The sequence below is a fragment of the Budorcas taxicolor genome, chromosome 11, assembly GCF_023091745.1.
Source record: "Budorcas taxicolor isolate Tak-1 chromosome 11, Takin1.1, whole genome shotgun sequence".
In the NCBI taxonomy this organism is placed as follows: domain Eukaryota; kingdom Metazoa; phylum Chordata; class Mammalia; order Artiodactyla; family Bovidae; genus Budorcas; species Budorcas taxicolor.
This window is the reverse complement of record NC_068920.1, coordinates 89,221,403-89,235,300: the sequence shown is the minus strand read 5'-3', so window position 1 is coordinate 89,235,300 and position 13,898 is coordinate 89,221,403. Positions and strand designations below refer to the sequence as shown.

The following is a 13,898-nucleotide window of genomic DNA, read 5'->3' as shown; positions in this document are numbered from 1 at the left end:
TTAGCACACATACAAGCACACATCCGTGATTATAAGGACTCATGCAAATTCTAATTTGTAGCTAGCATTGAGAGCATTTCTTAACCTATTATCTTATGTGTATACTATGAAATTTGATTCAGTGTGATTCAAAAGTTAAGAAACTTTTTAATGTTTATTTCATAGTTCATAAAAAAAGTTATATGTACAAGACTCAAAGTAAGTAGGAAAGCAGCTATTTAATCACAAATGGACAAGACAGTAGTCATTCACACTACTGTGGAAGCATATTTAATGCATGCCCTTCAATGTTAGGCATAAATAATTCAAACTATCAGTCCAAATTCTGGGTTTTAGATCTGTATCTATAGGACACTTGTAGTCAAATTTTAAGATTGGTAAAGTCAATTTCAAACTGTTTATATTTTGAGTACAGGTTTAACTAGTACAAACATATGAGGTTAACTAACAACACAACAGTGGTCTTCAAAAATCTTCTCTTTGCCCCATGCGCATGTTTATAATCTGAGTCTGTTTACTAATTTCCCTTCTTGTAGTTATTCTTCAAACTAGTGTTATGCATTGAGTTCCCTATGCATCTCACCCATCTCCTTTATCTGAAATAAGAGGGGAAAAGAGAAAAAAAATTTTAATAATTTTTCAATTTTTTGTTCATTCTGAAAATAGCTTAAAAAACAAAAAGCAAGAAAATTCTCTTCCACATTTATGACATTTAAATTTTTTTTAAAAGTGTACTACAAGGAAATATACATTGAATACATGATCCAAATTGCTTTTTTTTTTTTTTTTTTAAGAACTTTAGTTATTTATGTATTTTTGGCTGTGCCGGGTCTTTCTCTGGTTGTGGAGAACAGGGCTTACTCTCTAGTTTCAGTGCCCGAGCTTCTCACTGCAGTAGCTTCTCTTGCTGCAGAGTACAAGCTCTAGGGCTCCAGGGCTTCAGTAGTTGGGGTCCCCGGGCTCCAGGGCACAGGCTTAAAAGTTGAGGCACATGGGCTTAGTTGCTCTGCGGCATGTGGGATCTTTCTGGATCAGGGATTGAACTCGTGTATCCTGCATTGGCAGGCAGATTCTTTACCACTGAGCCATCAAGGAAGTCCCCAAATTGTTTTTTAGTGATAAGATGGCCAGTCAGACAGAAGTAGAAGGTAAGCTAAATATTTAAGGAAGAACCATTTTCTATTATCAGTCTTTTTTATGGGTGAGGGAATTGAACTTTAAAATTAAATGATTTTTGTCTCAGGTTGCAAAATTAATTGTAGACAGAACCAAGACAAGGTAATGACAACTACTCCAGATGGCAAACATCTCGCTGTGTGGCAAGCGTGGGATTGACACTTTATACAGATCACTCTATTTAATCCTTACAAAGGGTCTGTACTATCATCCCATCTTACAGATAAAGGAAACACGGAGGCTTAAAGGAAGTTAAACAACTCACCCAGCTATTAAGTGGTCAGAATTCAATATAATCTGTGAGACTCTCCCTAAGATCCTAAGGTCTACACTGTAGGGACTCAAGTGTAGTTGAGATCCATTAGTGTCTAGAAGGTATAGTGATTATGAGGAATAAGAAATTAAACAAGGGCCTTTTAATTAAATAACCCACTTACCTCAGCTTTCTCATACTTTGTCATGCTTTTCTTTCTGGACACAACCTAAGTGGAAGAAAAATGATTACTATTTGAGGACTGCTACCCAAACAAAAAGTTAGTCTAAATTGACATACATACTTTTAATGAACACAATTCTGATCTGAACAAATTTAATTTTAAAATCCATAGATATCGGTTTTAAATGCATCAAGAAAACAATGAACAATCTTCAGTGAAATTTAACAGCCTAGTGTTCATTCTTCCACATCTTGTTCCGTCCTAATACAAATATAACATGTATGCATGTAAGTTTTGGGGGTCTAAAAATGGGACCATGCAATATAATTTCCCTCTTTACAAAGCCTGTATCCACATCACAGGAATTCTTCCAGATCAAAAGCTATGGATAGAACTCTTTCTCTTCAGTAGCCATTTTATTCCACAGCATGGATGCCCCAGAGTTTACTTATCCATTCTCCCCTGGATGTATACTGAGGCTGTTTCCAGATTCATCCTTACTAGCAACAAAATACATGACCTTGACCATGCTTCCTTATTACTTGTGCTTTTATTTCTGTAGGACAATTAGATTCCTATGATCAACCTTTCATGTATTTATTTGCTGTCTGGAATTCCTTTTCTGTAAATTGTCTACTCACACCTATTACCATTTCTTTCTTTAGTTTCATCAGTTTGTAAGAACTCTTTATATATTATGCATAATAACCTTTGTTTGTTTTATTCATAGTGAATATTTTCCCTGAGCCTATCATTGATATACATTTTTTTTTTTCACTTTACAGCATCTCTGCCAAATAAAATACTTAATTTCAATGAAGTCAAATATATGACTTCCTTCATGGACTCCAGATTTCCCACCTTACTTGGTTTCTTTTACTACAAGGTTGTACAAACATTTCATAAATTAATTTTGAGACTTATTTTACTCTTTAACATTTTGAACTATAACCCATCCAGAATTTGTGTTTGAACACGAGTGAACTGGCCCACTCCTTTTGTGCTGCTGTGCTTCAGAAGGTGCTATTCACACACAGCTGAGCAATGTGGCCAGCTCTGGTGGGGTGAAATAGGAATCCATCTTTTGTTTTCTTCCAGATGGATAGCAAAAAACTGTAAGCTGTCGTATACCCTCAAATCTATGTCTTTATTCTGTCACATTGGTAAGATTTCCTTACGTATCTACAACAAACCCTGCTTCCTCAGGTGATATGGTCTTCTTCTGAAGCACTGCTAAGTTCAATTTACTATTTTATTTAAACTGTGGCTTCATGTTTATCTCTTTTAACTCTTTTTTATGCTAACATTGTGTTTCAGTGTTAACATGTGTCCACAGTGTGTTCAGTGAAATGCAGTTTCATCTCACTGAGTGGTTTGGAAATTCAGACTATTTGGCACTTAACCTGGCAAGAGTGTTAAATTGTACTCCTGTGTGCAGTGAGGACACCTAAAGGCCACTGGCTACTCACTGGCAACATAACCGACCTGTGAAGGGCTCAGCTACAAGCTTTTCTCAGATCAGCATCCTTTCTTGCTTCATAAGGCTGACTATTTTACCAAAAGGGGCCAGAAATTCATTCAGCATAAAGGAGTACACAAATGAAGATTTTGTTTCATTAACTTATTTTGAACATGGTTGAGGCTCTTTCATATTATCACCATTTCTTGAAAGAAAAGATCCTTAAATGAAATTTTACTTGTTCCAAACTCACCAGCACAATGATTCCAGCAATAACTGCTACTACCACAACCACAATGACGGCAATAATACCAGCTTGTAGACCCTGCATGGAAAATTCAGGTGGTTTCTCATCAACATAGTAAATTGAAGTTCGACCAGGATCCAGATCCAGTAGTTCCCCATTTACTTTCAGGTCCATCCTTTTGGAATGGAACAAGGATTCATCTTTAACCTATATTGAGGAGAAAAGCAATTTAAAATAGTTAAGAAAAACCTACCACAGCCATGAATTATGTGCCAATTATGTACCAAAAGAACTGCTGCCAAGAATCTTTATGGTTTTGGTGATAACAGTCTCACCCATTGAAATTAAAAAAACAAAACAAAAAACAAAATTTTATGACAGGAAATTTCCAAACATATATAAAAGTAAAAATTATAGTATAATGAGGTCCATATACCTATTACTCAGTTTCAATAATATATAAACAGAGCCAATTTTATCTATTCTTCCTTCTCTCCCAACCCCCTAGCCTCCCCTTGGCCTGAGTACTTTTTTGGTTTTCTTGGCTACACTGGACAGTTTATGAGATCTTAGCTCCATGACCAGAGATTGAACTTGGGCTCTTGGCAGTGAAAGCACAGAGTCCTAACCACTGGATGGCCAGGTAATTCCCTAGCCTGGTTATTTTAAAGTGAATCCCAAATTTCATCAGAAAATAGCTCACTTTAGTATATTAAAGTTTAAACACACATTTTAATCCCACCAGTTAAACAGCAATTTTTACAGAATCTCTTGTTCATAGAAATTATAGTAGGGAAGACGACTCACAAGCTATATAACTGCCAAAGAGGTAACAAGAATCGTAAGAGAGAAGATATTCTAGGCATAACAGTTTGATAAAAAGGCATAAATATACGAACAAGTAAAAAAGTGTATAAGAAAGGTGCATGTGAACAAAAAGGAGGACAAAGTTAATTGCCACATGAGAACCACTTGGAGAAGATTTATTCATAATGGTTGATCTAAAAGTAGAGAAATAGATGAAAGGCATTTCTAAAACAGGGATAAAATAAAGATTATACTCACATCTTTTTCAAAATAATAAGCCACATCAGCAATATCCACATCATTCTGAGTTTTCTGAGAAGAATTTTGTACCAGATCAATAGTGATAACATCATTCTCATACTGGCGGGGCGGGGAGTAAAAAATACAAATTAATCTTACTATAACAAAAACTGTATGAATATATCATTGTTCAACAATCAGAATATTCAGTGTTTGACTGTCTGTAACCTGCATACGCTGGTGTTTCTTGTCATTAGTGGATAATTTGGTTTATCATTAACAATAACATCAAAATCTTTGGAAGGTTTTAAATCAATCCAAGGGATAGAATAAAATAGCAATGCAAACAAAGATAATTATAGTTTTTTTTTCAAAAGAGAATTTTCTTTTCCTGAAAAGATTTTGAACAACATATTAAAGTAGCTCATTTACTAAAATGCTAAAGAAATGCAATCCAAAAGCATTTACCATGTTCTGCTTTTAGGAAGGAAAAAAACATATCCCTACCAAAAAGTCTTTTAAAAAATGATATCAATTTTTTGCCTTGAAAGAATTCCATCACACTATTCGAGCATTTTTCAAGTAGAGTTGAAAGAGTTAAGGAAGGGCTAACTGGTTAAAGACTAGCTCCTGAAACCAAAGACAACAGGACTAAGTAGCATCCTAAAGTAAGTAGTCAATCCTAAAGCAATTAGTCACTCCTAAAGGAAATCAGCCCTGAATATTCACTGCAAGGACTGATGCTGAAGCTGAAGCTCCAATACTTTGGCCACCTGATGTGAAGAACGACTCACTGGAGAAGACCCTGATGCTAGGAAAGATTGAGGGCAGGAGAAGGGGGTGACAGAGGATGAGATGGCTGGATGGCATCACTGACTCAGCAGACATGAGTGTGAGCAGACTCCAGTCAATAATGAAGGACAGGGAAGCCTGGCCTGCTGCAATCCATGGGGTCGCAGAGAATCAGACACAACTGAGCAACTGAACAACAATAACAACAAAAGTAAATATTGCCAGAAGCAACCAGAGAGATTTTCCAAGGTAAAAAGACTGGCATGTGCTGGGGAAACTAAGAGACACTACCTTTTCTGTAAGGGTAAACTGAGGTTTTACAAGAGTATGGAAGAAAAGCAATAACGGGATTCTTTAGATAAGAGCCCAGGGCTTACAGTGTTATTCAAATACAGTTCAACCACTATCAAAAATCATACCCTAACCAGACTGTCCAACCAACTTTCTGTTAAAGCCCATCTGCTTCAAAACAAAAAAAATCTCACCAGAATATTTGTGATATATTTTGGATCCAGTTGATAACGATTTGTGATTACCTCCTTGAGTGCACTGTAAATAGAAAAAAAAATTATGCCATTTTGCAACTATCATCAAAATAATCCATATTCCAAAAATAATTCACAATGATGCAAAAACTGTTGAGTTCTAGTTTTAATAGAAACAGGACATTTACACAGTATCCAAGTACGTGCTCACAGATTACATTAATTACAAAGAGAAAAATGGTAACTCCACAGAGGAGAAACCTCATGGACCCCGACCACAGTTAACATCACTAGTGAAGGCACAAGCTGACCTTGTGTGCCTCCCAGTGTGAAGTACTGAGAGGGACACAAGATCATTGTAAGTAGTTTTTTTGTCAAAAATGCATTACTTGTATTTAATTATGAGGAAACATGAGACCAATCCAAAATTGAAGGACAGTCTATAAAATAATTTGGCCATACTCTTCAAAAATATCAATGTCATGGTTTATAATTTGAATATTAAAATTTTCAGTTTTACTGGAAACACAAAGGCCAAAGCAGTGTTCCATATTTAAAAAGACTGAACGATCCTAGCAACTAAATGCATGATCATAGACTGGGTTCTGAGTTAGAAGGGAAAAATTTGCCACAAAAAATATTGGGAAAACTGGAACAATGTGACTTAATGTTAAATTTCCTGAATTTGATAACTGTACAGTGATTATGTCAGAGAATGCCTTTTTTTTTCTAGGAAAAGATACACTATAGTATTTAGGGACCAGGATACATATTATCTAGAATTTGCTCTCAAATGGTTCTGCAGAAATAATATTTATACACAGATCGATACAGAAAGTACACACACACATGCATACTCATAAAATATGGCAAAATCTTCACTGGTGAATCTGAGCAAAGGTTACTGTGTAAGAATCTGTACAATTCTTATACCTCTATCTTTTAAAGTTAAAAAATACTATTTATATTATCCTATGTTTCAGAAATATGAAAAAGTAATGAGACTTTATCTAACGGTGTAAGATGGAAGATCTGAGTATCAACTGTACAAATATAATGCATTTAATAGCACTTACGACTGCAAACTTTGAAGATCATAAGGTTTTTCCCTTGTTTTGTGTTTTAGTTCAATGATGATCCAGCTATAAAGTAAAGAGACAGAATTGATTAAACATAACAACTCTGCCTTTTATATTATTTTCTTAATAAGCTAATACCAAAATTCCCACATGGAATTACAAGGAAATTAACAGAAAAAGGATCTATACTATAGACATGCCCTTCATTTCTTCCCTGGCCCTCAGACATTGTCTATAAAGAACTCAGCCATTCTAACATAGACCTTCTGGCCACCACAGTCAAGATCACGTAAAGCCAAGGCTTAGCTGATCATGTTGGGCCACATTCAAGTGAAAAGACAAAAAGGCACTGAGAGAAAACAGAACAGTGGCCACAGGCCTCCAGAAGACAGAAGTGGAGAGAGTGCCTGCCTTGGCTAGGGTAACTTTCCAGTCTCAGTCTCTCCCAATAAAATCTTTTTGGCTTAAACTAGCTGGAGTGTGTTTCCATTCCTCTTCATTACATAATCCCTAAAACAACCATACTCACTTTAAAATACAATAAATAAGCAAATATATGAGTAGTTTAAATTGTTCATGTACACTGAACACCAATCCGACTTTAAAATGCTGAACAGTGTTAAGTAAAAATATATAAGCAAAAGGAAAAACATTTAAAAATAAGATATAATACATTGCTAGTAAATTCACAGAAGATCTCTGGAAGGTTATGGCATGTGACATGAATTCTACACAAGTAAACTGAGCAACTAGGGGGTTGAGATGGGATAGGATTGAGATGGGATTGTCACTGTCCACTCTTTTCTATCTTTTGAATTCTAAATCACAAAATCACGTTACATATTCAAAAGTACATTTAATTAAATGAATTCAAAAAGCATGAAAACAAGTAATATAGAGGCAGCCCAACTCACTAGGTCCTCACTGGCTCGGAGCAGGAGATTTCACTGTCCTTATCAGTTCTTCTGACCCCAGCAGTGTTCACACACCAGCACGTGGAGGTGCCGTTGCACTGCTTGGCTTTAAAGAGCCCTTTGTCGTCACACTCGGGATCATAGAGCCCGTCATTATTCTGGATGGCGCCCTCTGGTTTCCCTCTTCTCCCGGACTTTGAGCGACTCATTTCTGCCTTCATCACCAAGCATTTAGTAGCCACTGAAAGGAAAGTATCATCCCAAACTGAAAAATAACTGCAATTTTGTGTTTAAAGAAAAAATTTAATTCACTCCAAATCCCTAGGGCCAAAGATTATTACAGATATATTTTATAAGTTTTCATGTTCACTTTCTAAATTGTAAGAAACTTCAAAGATGAGACAATGTTGACAAAATAGCATGATTCAGATTTGAGCCAATTAAACACTTCCACCTCAAGACATATCAATTAAAGAAGTATAAATCAAATAAAACTTAAAGGCAATGAGGATATTCTACTCACATTTTGTGCAAATGACGGAATGGTGAGTACCAACTGAAGTACACTGGCACTGACCGAGCGCGTTCACAGAGCAGTTTGTGGTCAGTTTGTAGTTTTCACACACACATCCTGGTGGGGGGAAAAAATCCACTTTAAAAATGAGGATGCAACTATCAACTCTGATGTTGAATCAGCTAAGTTATGTTCTGACAATAATCCCCAAGTTACAGGACACACAGCCTGAAGAGTGGTCCTGAATGTTTAACATTTCAGCTACAATTGAAGTGGCTGACACAATGCTAAACAGGCAGTCTAATTTGCATGCTTTCCTACTTTTCTTTTTTAAACCAAGAACAAACCCTCCAAACACCAGATTCGGCTTTGCCTTCATGATACTCCCAGACTCAGCTTCTTCCCTCCTGTCCTGCTAAACACTCGCCTGCTGGTCATGACTCTTCCTCAAAATCAACAACACACTACTATATTTAAAATAATCAATAAGGGCCTACTGTATAGCACAGGAACTCTACTCAGTATTTTTTGATAACCTATATGAGAAAAGAATCTGAAAAAATGGATATATGTACCTGTATAACTGAACCACTTTGCTATATACCTGAAACTAGTATGTTATAAATCAACTAGATCCCAATATAAAGTAAAAATTAAGTTTAAAATGCCAATTCTAGGATCTATGAATAACTCACATTACTTCCCTCTTCCCACCCTTTAATTAATAAAAGATACTTCTGAGACTTAATGGAAACGTACTCAATCCCTGGACAATTTTGTGTCTTGGAAAAATTATATTTTCAATTGAATTGGGAGGTACCTCTTTCCTAACTAAATTAAATCCTAGTATCTGATTTTGAAAGTGCTATTAAGCAGCCCATCCTGGATGTCAGTTTAATATTTATGACTATTTCAAAAGCTCATTTTAACTTCAAACTGACAAGGCCATTTAATTTCTTTTATTAGTCTAGATAAGAGAGTGTGAGATTATAGGCAAACACTAACAGGCTGAAGAACTGATATATTGAAACTTCATATCTCAAGTTGTCTTTAATTTTCCCTGCTTAAATTATAATCAATATGAACCACCTATAAAATCTGTCCATCATTAAACTCAGTATTGGGGTCACAGAAAGTCTAGTGGCTGTCCTCAAGGAGTTAAAAATCTTACACTGCACTATGCTATATACCTGCTCAGAGAACAAAGTTATGCCTCAGTTCAGTTCCATTCAGTCGTGTCCGACTCTGCGACCCCATGAATTGCAGCACGCCAGAAAAAGGAGAGTGAAAAAGTTGGCTTAAAGCTCAATATTCAGAAAGTTATGCCTAAACATCGTGAAATTTTAAAACGACAATCAGGCACACACTTTCTGAACATACTCCTACAGCAGCTGTTATCACTTTAAAGCAATTTGTTTTGGTCCTGCCGCAGGGCATGTGGAATCTTAGTTCCCCAACCTAGAGGTCCTACCCAGAGCCTTCTGCAGTGGAAGCATTGAGTCTTAATCGCTGGACCGCCAGAGAATTCCCACTATAAAGCAATTCAAAATCAAGTATTTAGTCTCAGACTGAACTTGAAATAACATGAGTTGATTAAACTGCATTATTTTGAAAGTATAATGAATTAGGCCGAACCCTGTCGGTGAGACTATAAAAATAAAAGCCTCTCCAGAAATCTGGTTAAACGACACCTCACTGCTAGCCACCACCTTACAAATAAATCAAGAGATGGCGGCCAAGATGTTTATTCCAGAGTAAGAAAACCTGGAATCAAATTATACGTCCAAGATTAGGATAATGATGCGACCTTCCCGGCTATAGATTGTTTTATATCATTTTAATCGCGTTTTTCAAGACTAAAGGAGAGGGAAAATTGAATACTATGTGGGGGGTGAGGACGGAGGGATCAAGACCTAAAACTAGGTTTAGGGTAATGTTTAGAGCAAAGTCTGAAAGAAAAATATATCTAATTATTAATTACAGGATTCTTTTAAAATGGTGGCATTATTGTTTTAACTCTTTACGATTACCGATATAGCTGGATTTGCTACAATAAACTTGGCATTACTGATAGAATCCTTAAAGAGAAAATATCCATACACCGGGTAATCAAGGCCCGGGAGGACGCCCCGTCCCCCGCCTCCCCGCCTCCCCCCCCACCCCGCCCCGCACAGGTGCATAGCGGCCCCTGAGGCCTCGCCGCAGTCACCGGCCCCCGCCTGAGACACATCCGGGGCCCGCCGCAGGTGCCCGGGGAGGGGCGGGGCCGCAGGTGCCCGGGGAGGGGCGGGGCCGAAGGCCGCCGTGGCAGAGTCCCCTCCCGGCCCGGGCAGGTTTCCGCCTCGACAAAACCTCAAGTGCGCAGGGGCCGGAGGAGGTGGGCGCGCCGAGGCGGCGGCGAACGCGGCCGCTCAGTTCCCTACCGGTCCCTCCGCCCCGGCCCTGGGCCATTTTCCCAGAGAGGCGAGCAGAGCGCCAAGCGAGGCTGCTCCCTCCCGCCGCGCGAGCGGGCGCCTTCCCGCCACCTCCCACCCCCAGGGGGCCTGGGCAGCCCCGCGCCGTCCATCTCCAGGCGGGAAAGCGCGGCCCCTTCCCCGCAGTCTCCATCTAGGGCACCGAGGACCGCCACCACCCCCGCCCCGCCCCCCGGTCCTCCTATCCCCACGACTCCGCTCCTCACCTTCCTGGGCAGCGGCCACCGCCGCCGTCGCCGCGGCGACCAGGAGCCCGAAAGCGAGGACCTGGCGGGGCGCCATGCTGCGCGCGCCGAGGACCAGGGCGCTAGAGCGCGAGGGCGCCAGGCGGGTCGAGGGCTGCCGCGAGGACGAGCGGACAGAGTAGGTCGTCGCAAGCCACTGGCCGGCCGGACGGCGTGAGGCGTGGGACGCGCGGGTCCGCGTCGAGAGGACTGCAGCGAGGTGTTCGGGGGTCAGACGACCCTAGCTAGCTGGCCGACGGACTGCGCGATTTGGGCGCGCGGTAGAGCGGAGCAGACCTGCTCGACCTGGCGGCCCCGCCCCCGGCCCCGCCCCGGTCTCTGCCCGCGGCGGCTCACCTCCGCCGGCGGGTTCTCCGCGTTGTCACCGCCGGGGGGCGGGGGCAGGGAACAGGATCCCCTCCCCTCCCCCACCCGGGACGCGGCCGTTGGGATACCACCCTCTTCCCAGGTGTGCGCCCGGTCCGCCCGGTCCCCGCCGCCTCCGGGGGCCTCCTCCCGCGGCGGCCTCCTCCCGCGGCGGCCTCCTCCCGCGGCGGCCTCCTCCCGCGGCGGCCTCCTCCCGCGGCGGCCTCCTCCCGCGGCGGCCTCCTCCCGCGGCGGCCTCCTCCCGCGGCGGCCTCCTCCCGCGGCGGCCTCCTCCCGCGGCGGCCTCCTCCCGCGGCGGCCGGTGAGGTGGGAAGGGTGGGACCCTGGGGAGAGTTGGAAAATCCTGACCCTTCTTTTTCACCAGTGAGAGCACCACTCTGAAAGCTCGAAGAAACGGGGTCTGGAGGAAAGAGTGAGGGGGCAGGGAGGAGGAAGGTGGACGGCAAAATGGAATACAAAGAGAAGCGGGAGAGCCCTCCCAACCTCCCTAAAAAGACCTCTGACTTTACCTGGCGGTTCAGTTGTAGGCCTGGGAAACGAAAAAAAGAAAAACAAATCTCCCTAGCTCTCAGGATGACAAACTCGTGTTCCTTATAATTATTCTCAATGTCTTTTCCATTTCTTATAAGCCTTTTTTAGCATTTGAAGTTTTAAGAGAAGGTGTTCCCATAGAGGGGAATGCTGGAAACTGAAATTATCTGAGTTGATTAATATTAGAGAACAATGCTGGTAAGTATTTCAAAAATATAGAGAAGTAGAAACAAAGGACAATTATTTCAGCCCTAATGAATTCAAATTACAACAAGCTGTTGTTACACTCACAATAGTTGTTGTCACGTGAAACTTTTAAAAACTATTAAAGTATTAAGTGTATTTAATGTTATTTTTGTTAGCTGCAATATCATTATGACCTATTTTTAAGTCTTTTTTTCCATCTTAAATTATCGAAGAGTTCAAAAGAGGAAAAGTGAAAAGGCAATTTAAAGAGTCCACTAATTTTGATTAATTTTTACAAATATATATAAAATCATGGATTATGCTTTTATCGAGCAATAATTTGAGTGTGTTGTGAACCTGGTGGGCTACACTCCTTAGGGTCACAAAAGAGTTGGACAAGGCTTAGGGACTAAACAACAACTCTCCTAACTTTCCTAATGTGAATAATTACATTGTTGAAGTAAATACCAATATAATGTGAATTTTACTGGGACATTAAGTTATTTAATTATTTGATCATTGCCATCCTAAGGAAATCCTATCAGTGTTTTAAATCTGAAAATCTGAACTAGACCTGAGTTCTGGAACTTTGTGATCTTTTCAAAAATTTCTTCAAATGAAAAGACTATTACTATCAAATCAGGAACAACTATCAACCAGATTTTTGTTATCTTCTGCATTTGGGCTGTTTCAGGAAGTTACACACCGCCAGCCTCCAAACTGCACACACTTTTCCCAAGAATAACTGGTTATTGTGGCTTTGTTTGCAAAATATTCCATTGCCAAGTTTGAATCTGTTATCTACCTAATCCAGAAAAATCAAATCTTTTAAAAGCTTGACAGCTCTTTATTAAATGTTCATTTCATTAAAGTGAATTGAGTATACATGACTATTAAATAAATGACAAAATACTGCAGTAATCTGACTTGTAGTATTTGAATATACATCCAAGATATTGTTTCTTTTTATGGCTCTTAACTCATTCTCAGTTTGTCACTGCTCAAAATTGCTCTCATTTTATACTTTGTGAATCTTTTGTAGCTTCAGTGCTGTATTTAAGAACATTTCTTAATAGTTTAATACACAAGTATACTCTGTAAATTATTCTTAAGTTTTACAGGTGTTGCTTTTTAATTTTCACAATAGTCAGTTTGATATCTAATATTTGACTAAGAAAAATATGACTTAAAATTTGTATCTAAACTTTTCTGACAAAACTCAGCCCATCAGTTAAGAATCCAAGTAAAAAACCAAAGTCAAAGACAATGGATAGAAAAAGAAACTGGTTAAGAAAGATATAATGGGTAGTGCAAAATATTGCCATGATAGGGATTTGGGTTGTGACTTTCCCTTGAAATAAAAAAGAACAATAAGTATAGTTTTGGAGAAAAGTCAGTATCCTGTTCTTTAAAAACAAGGGTGCTGTTTAAGAGAATTACTCATTTTATACTCAATATTCTATAGTACAGTTTCTTCACAGAGATTTTAGAGTGTATGTGTGTGTGTAAAATTTAATGAAACCTAAAATGGGATGAATGTTTTCCTTGTAGATGGCTAGTGCAGGGGTCTCCAAGCTCCAGGATCTCATGCCAGGTAATCTAAGGTGGAGCTGATGTAATAATAATAGAAATAAAGTGCAAAATAAATGTAATGCCCTTGAATCATCGCAAAACTACACCCCCACCCCTGTCGGTGGAAAAGTTGTCTTTCATGAAACCAGTGTCTGGTGCCAAAGAGGTTGAGGACTGCTGAGCTAGAGGAAAGTGTAATGTGTAGATATTTGCTATAAAGGGCTATTAATTCTTAAAATTTTAGTTATTTCATGAGCAATACATTAGTAGAAAGCAAAAATACATGACATAGAATGAAGAATGAAAGCTCTTTCTGACCACTCATCAGCGAATCCCTCTCCTAGATAATACTCATTAACAGTCTGGTAGTCATA

The 13,898-nt window shown here is 39.6% G+C and overlaps 1 protein-coding gene across 1 annotated transcript; it reads right to left on the bottom strand.

The window, feature by feature from the left end:
- Window positions 1–554: 554 nt before the first annotated feature.
- On the bottom strand, window positions 555–10,906 carry EPCAM (epithelial cell adhesion molecule). Its single transcript, XM_052649494.1, has 9 exons — window positions 10,831–10,906; window positions 8,160–8,267; window positions 7,637–7,877; window positions 6,720–6,785; window positions 5,644–5,707; window positions 4,385–4,486; window positions 3,326–3,526; window positions 1,614–1,658; window positions 555–596 (listed from the first exon to the last, which is right to left on the bottom strand). The coding sequence occupies exons 1-9, from the start codon at window positions 10,904–10,906 to the stop codon at window positions 555–557; spliced, it is 945 nt and encodes a 314-aa protein (XP_052505454.1).
- Between the last annotated feature and the right edge of the window lie 2,992 nt (window positions 10,907–13,898).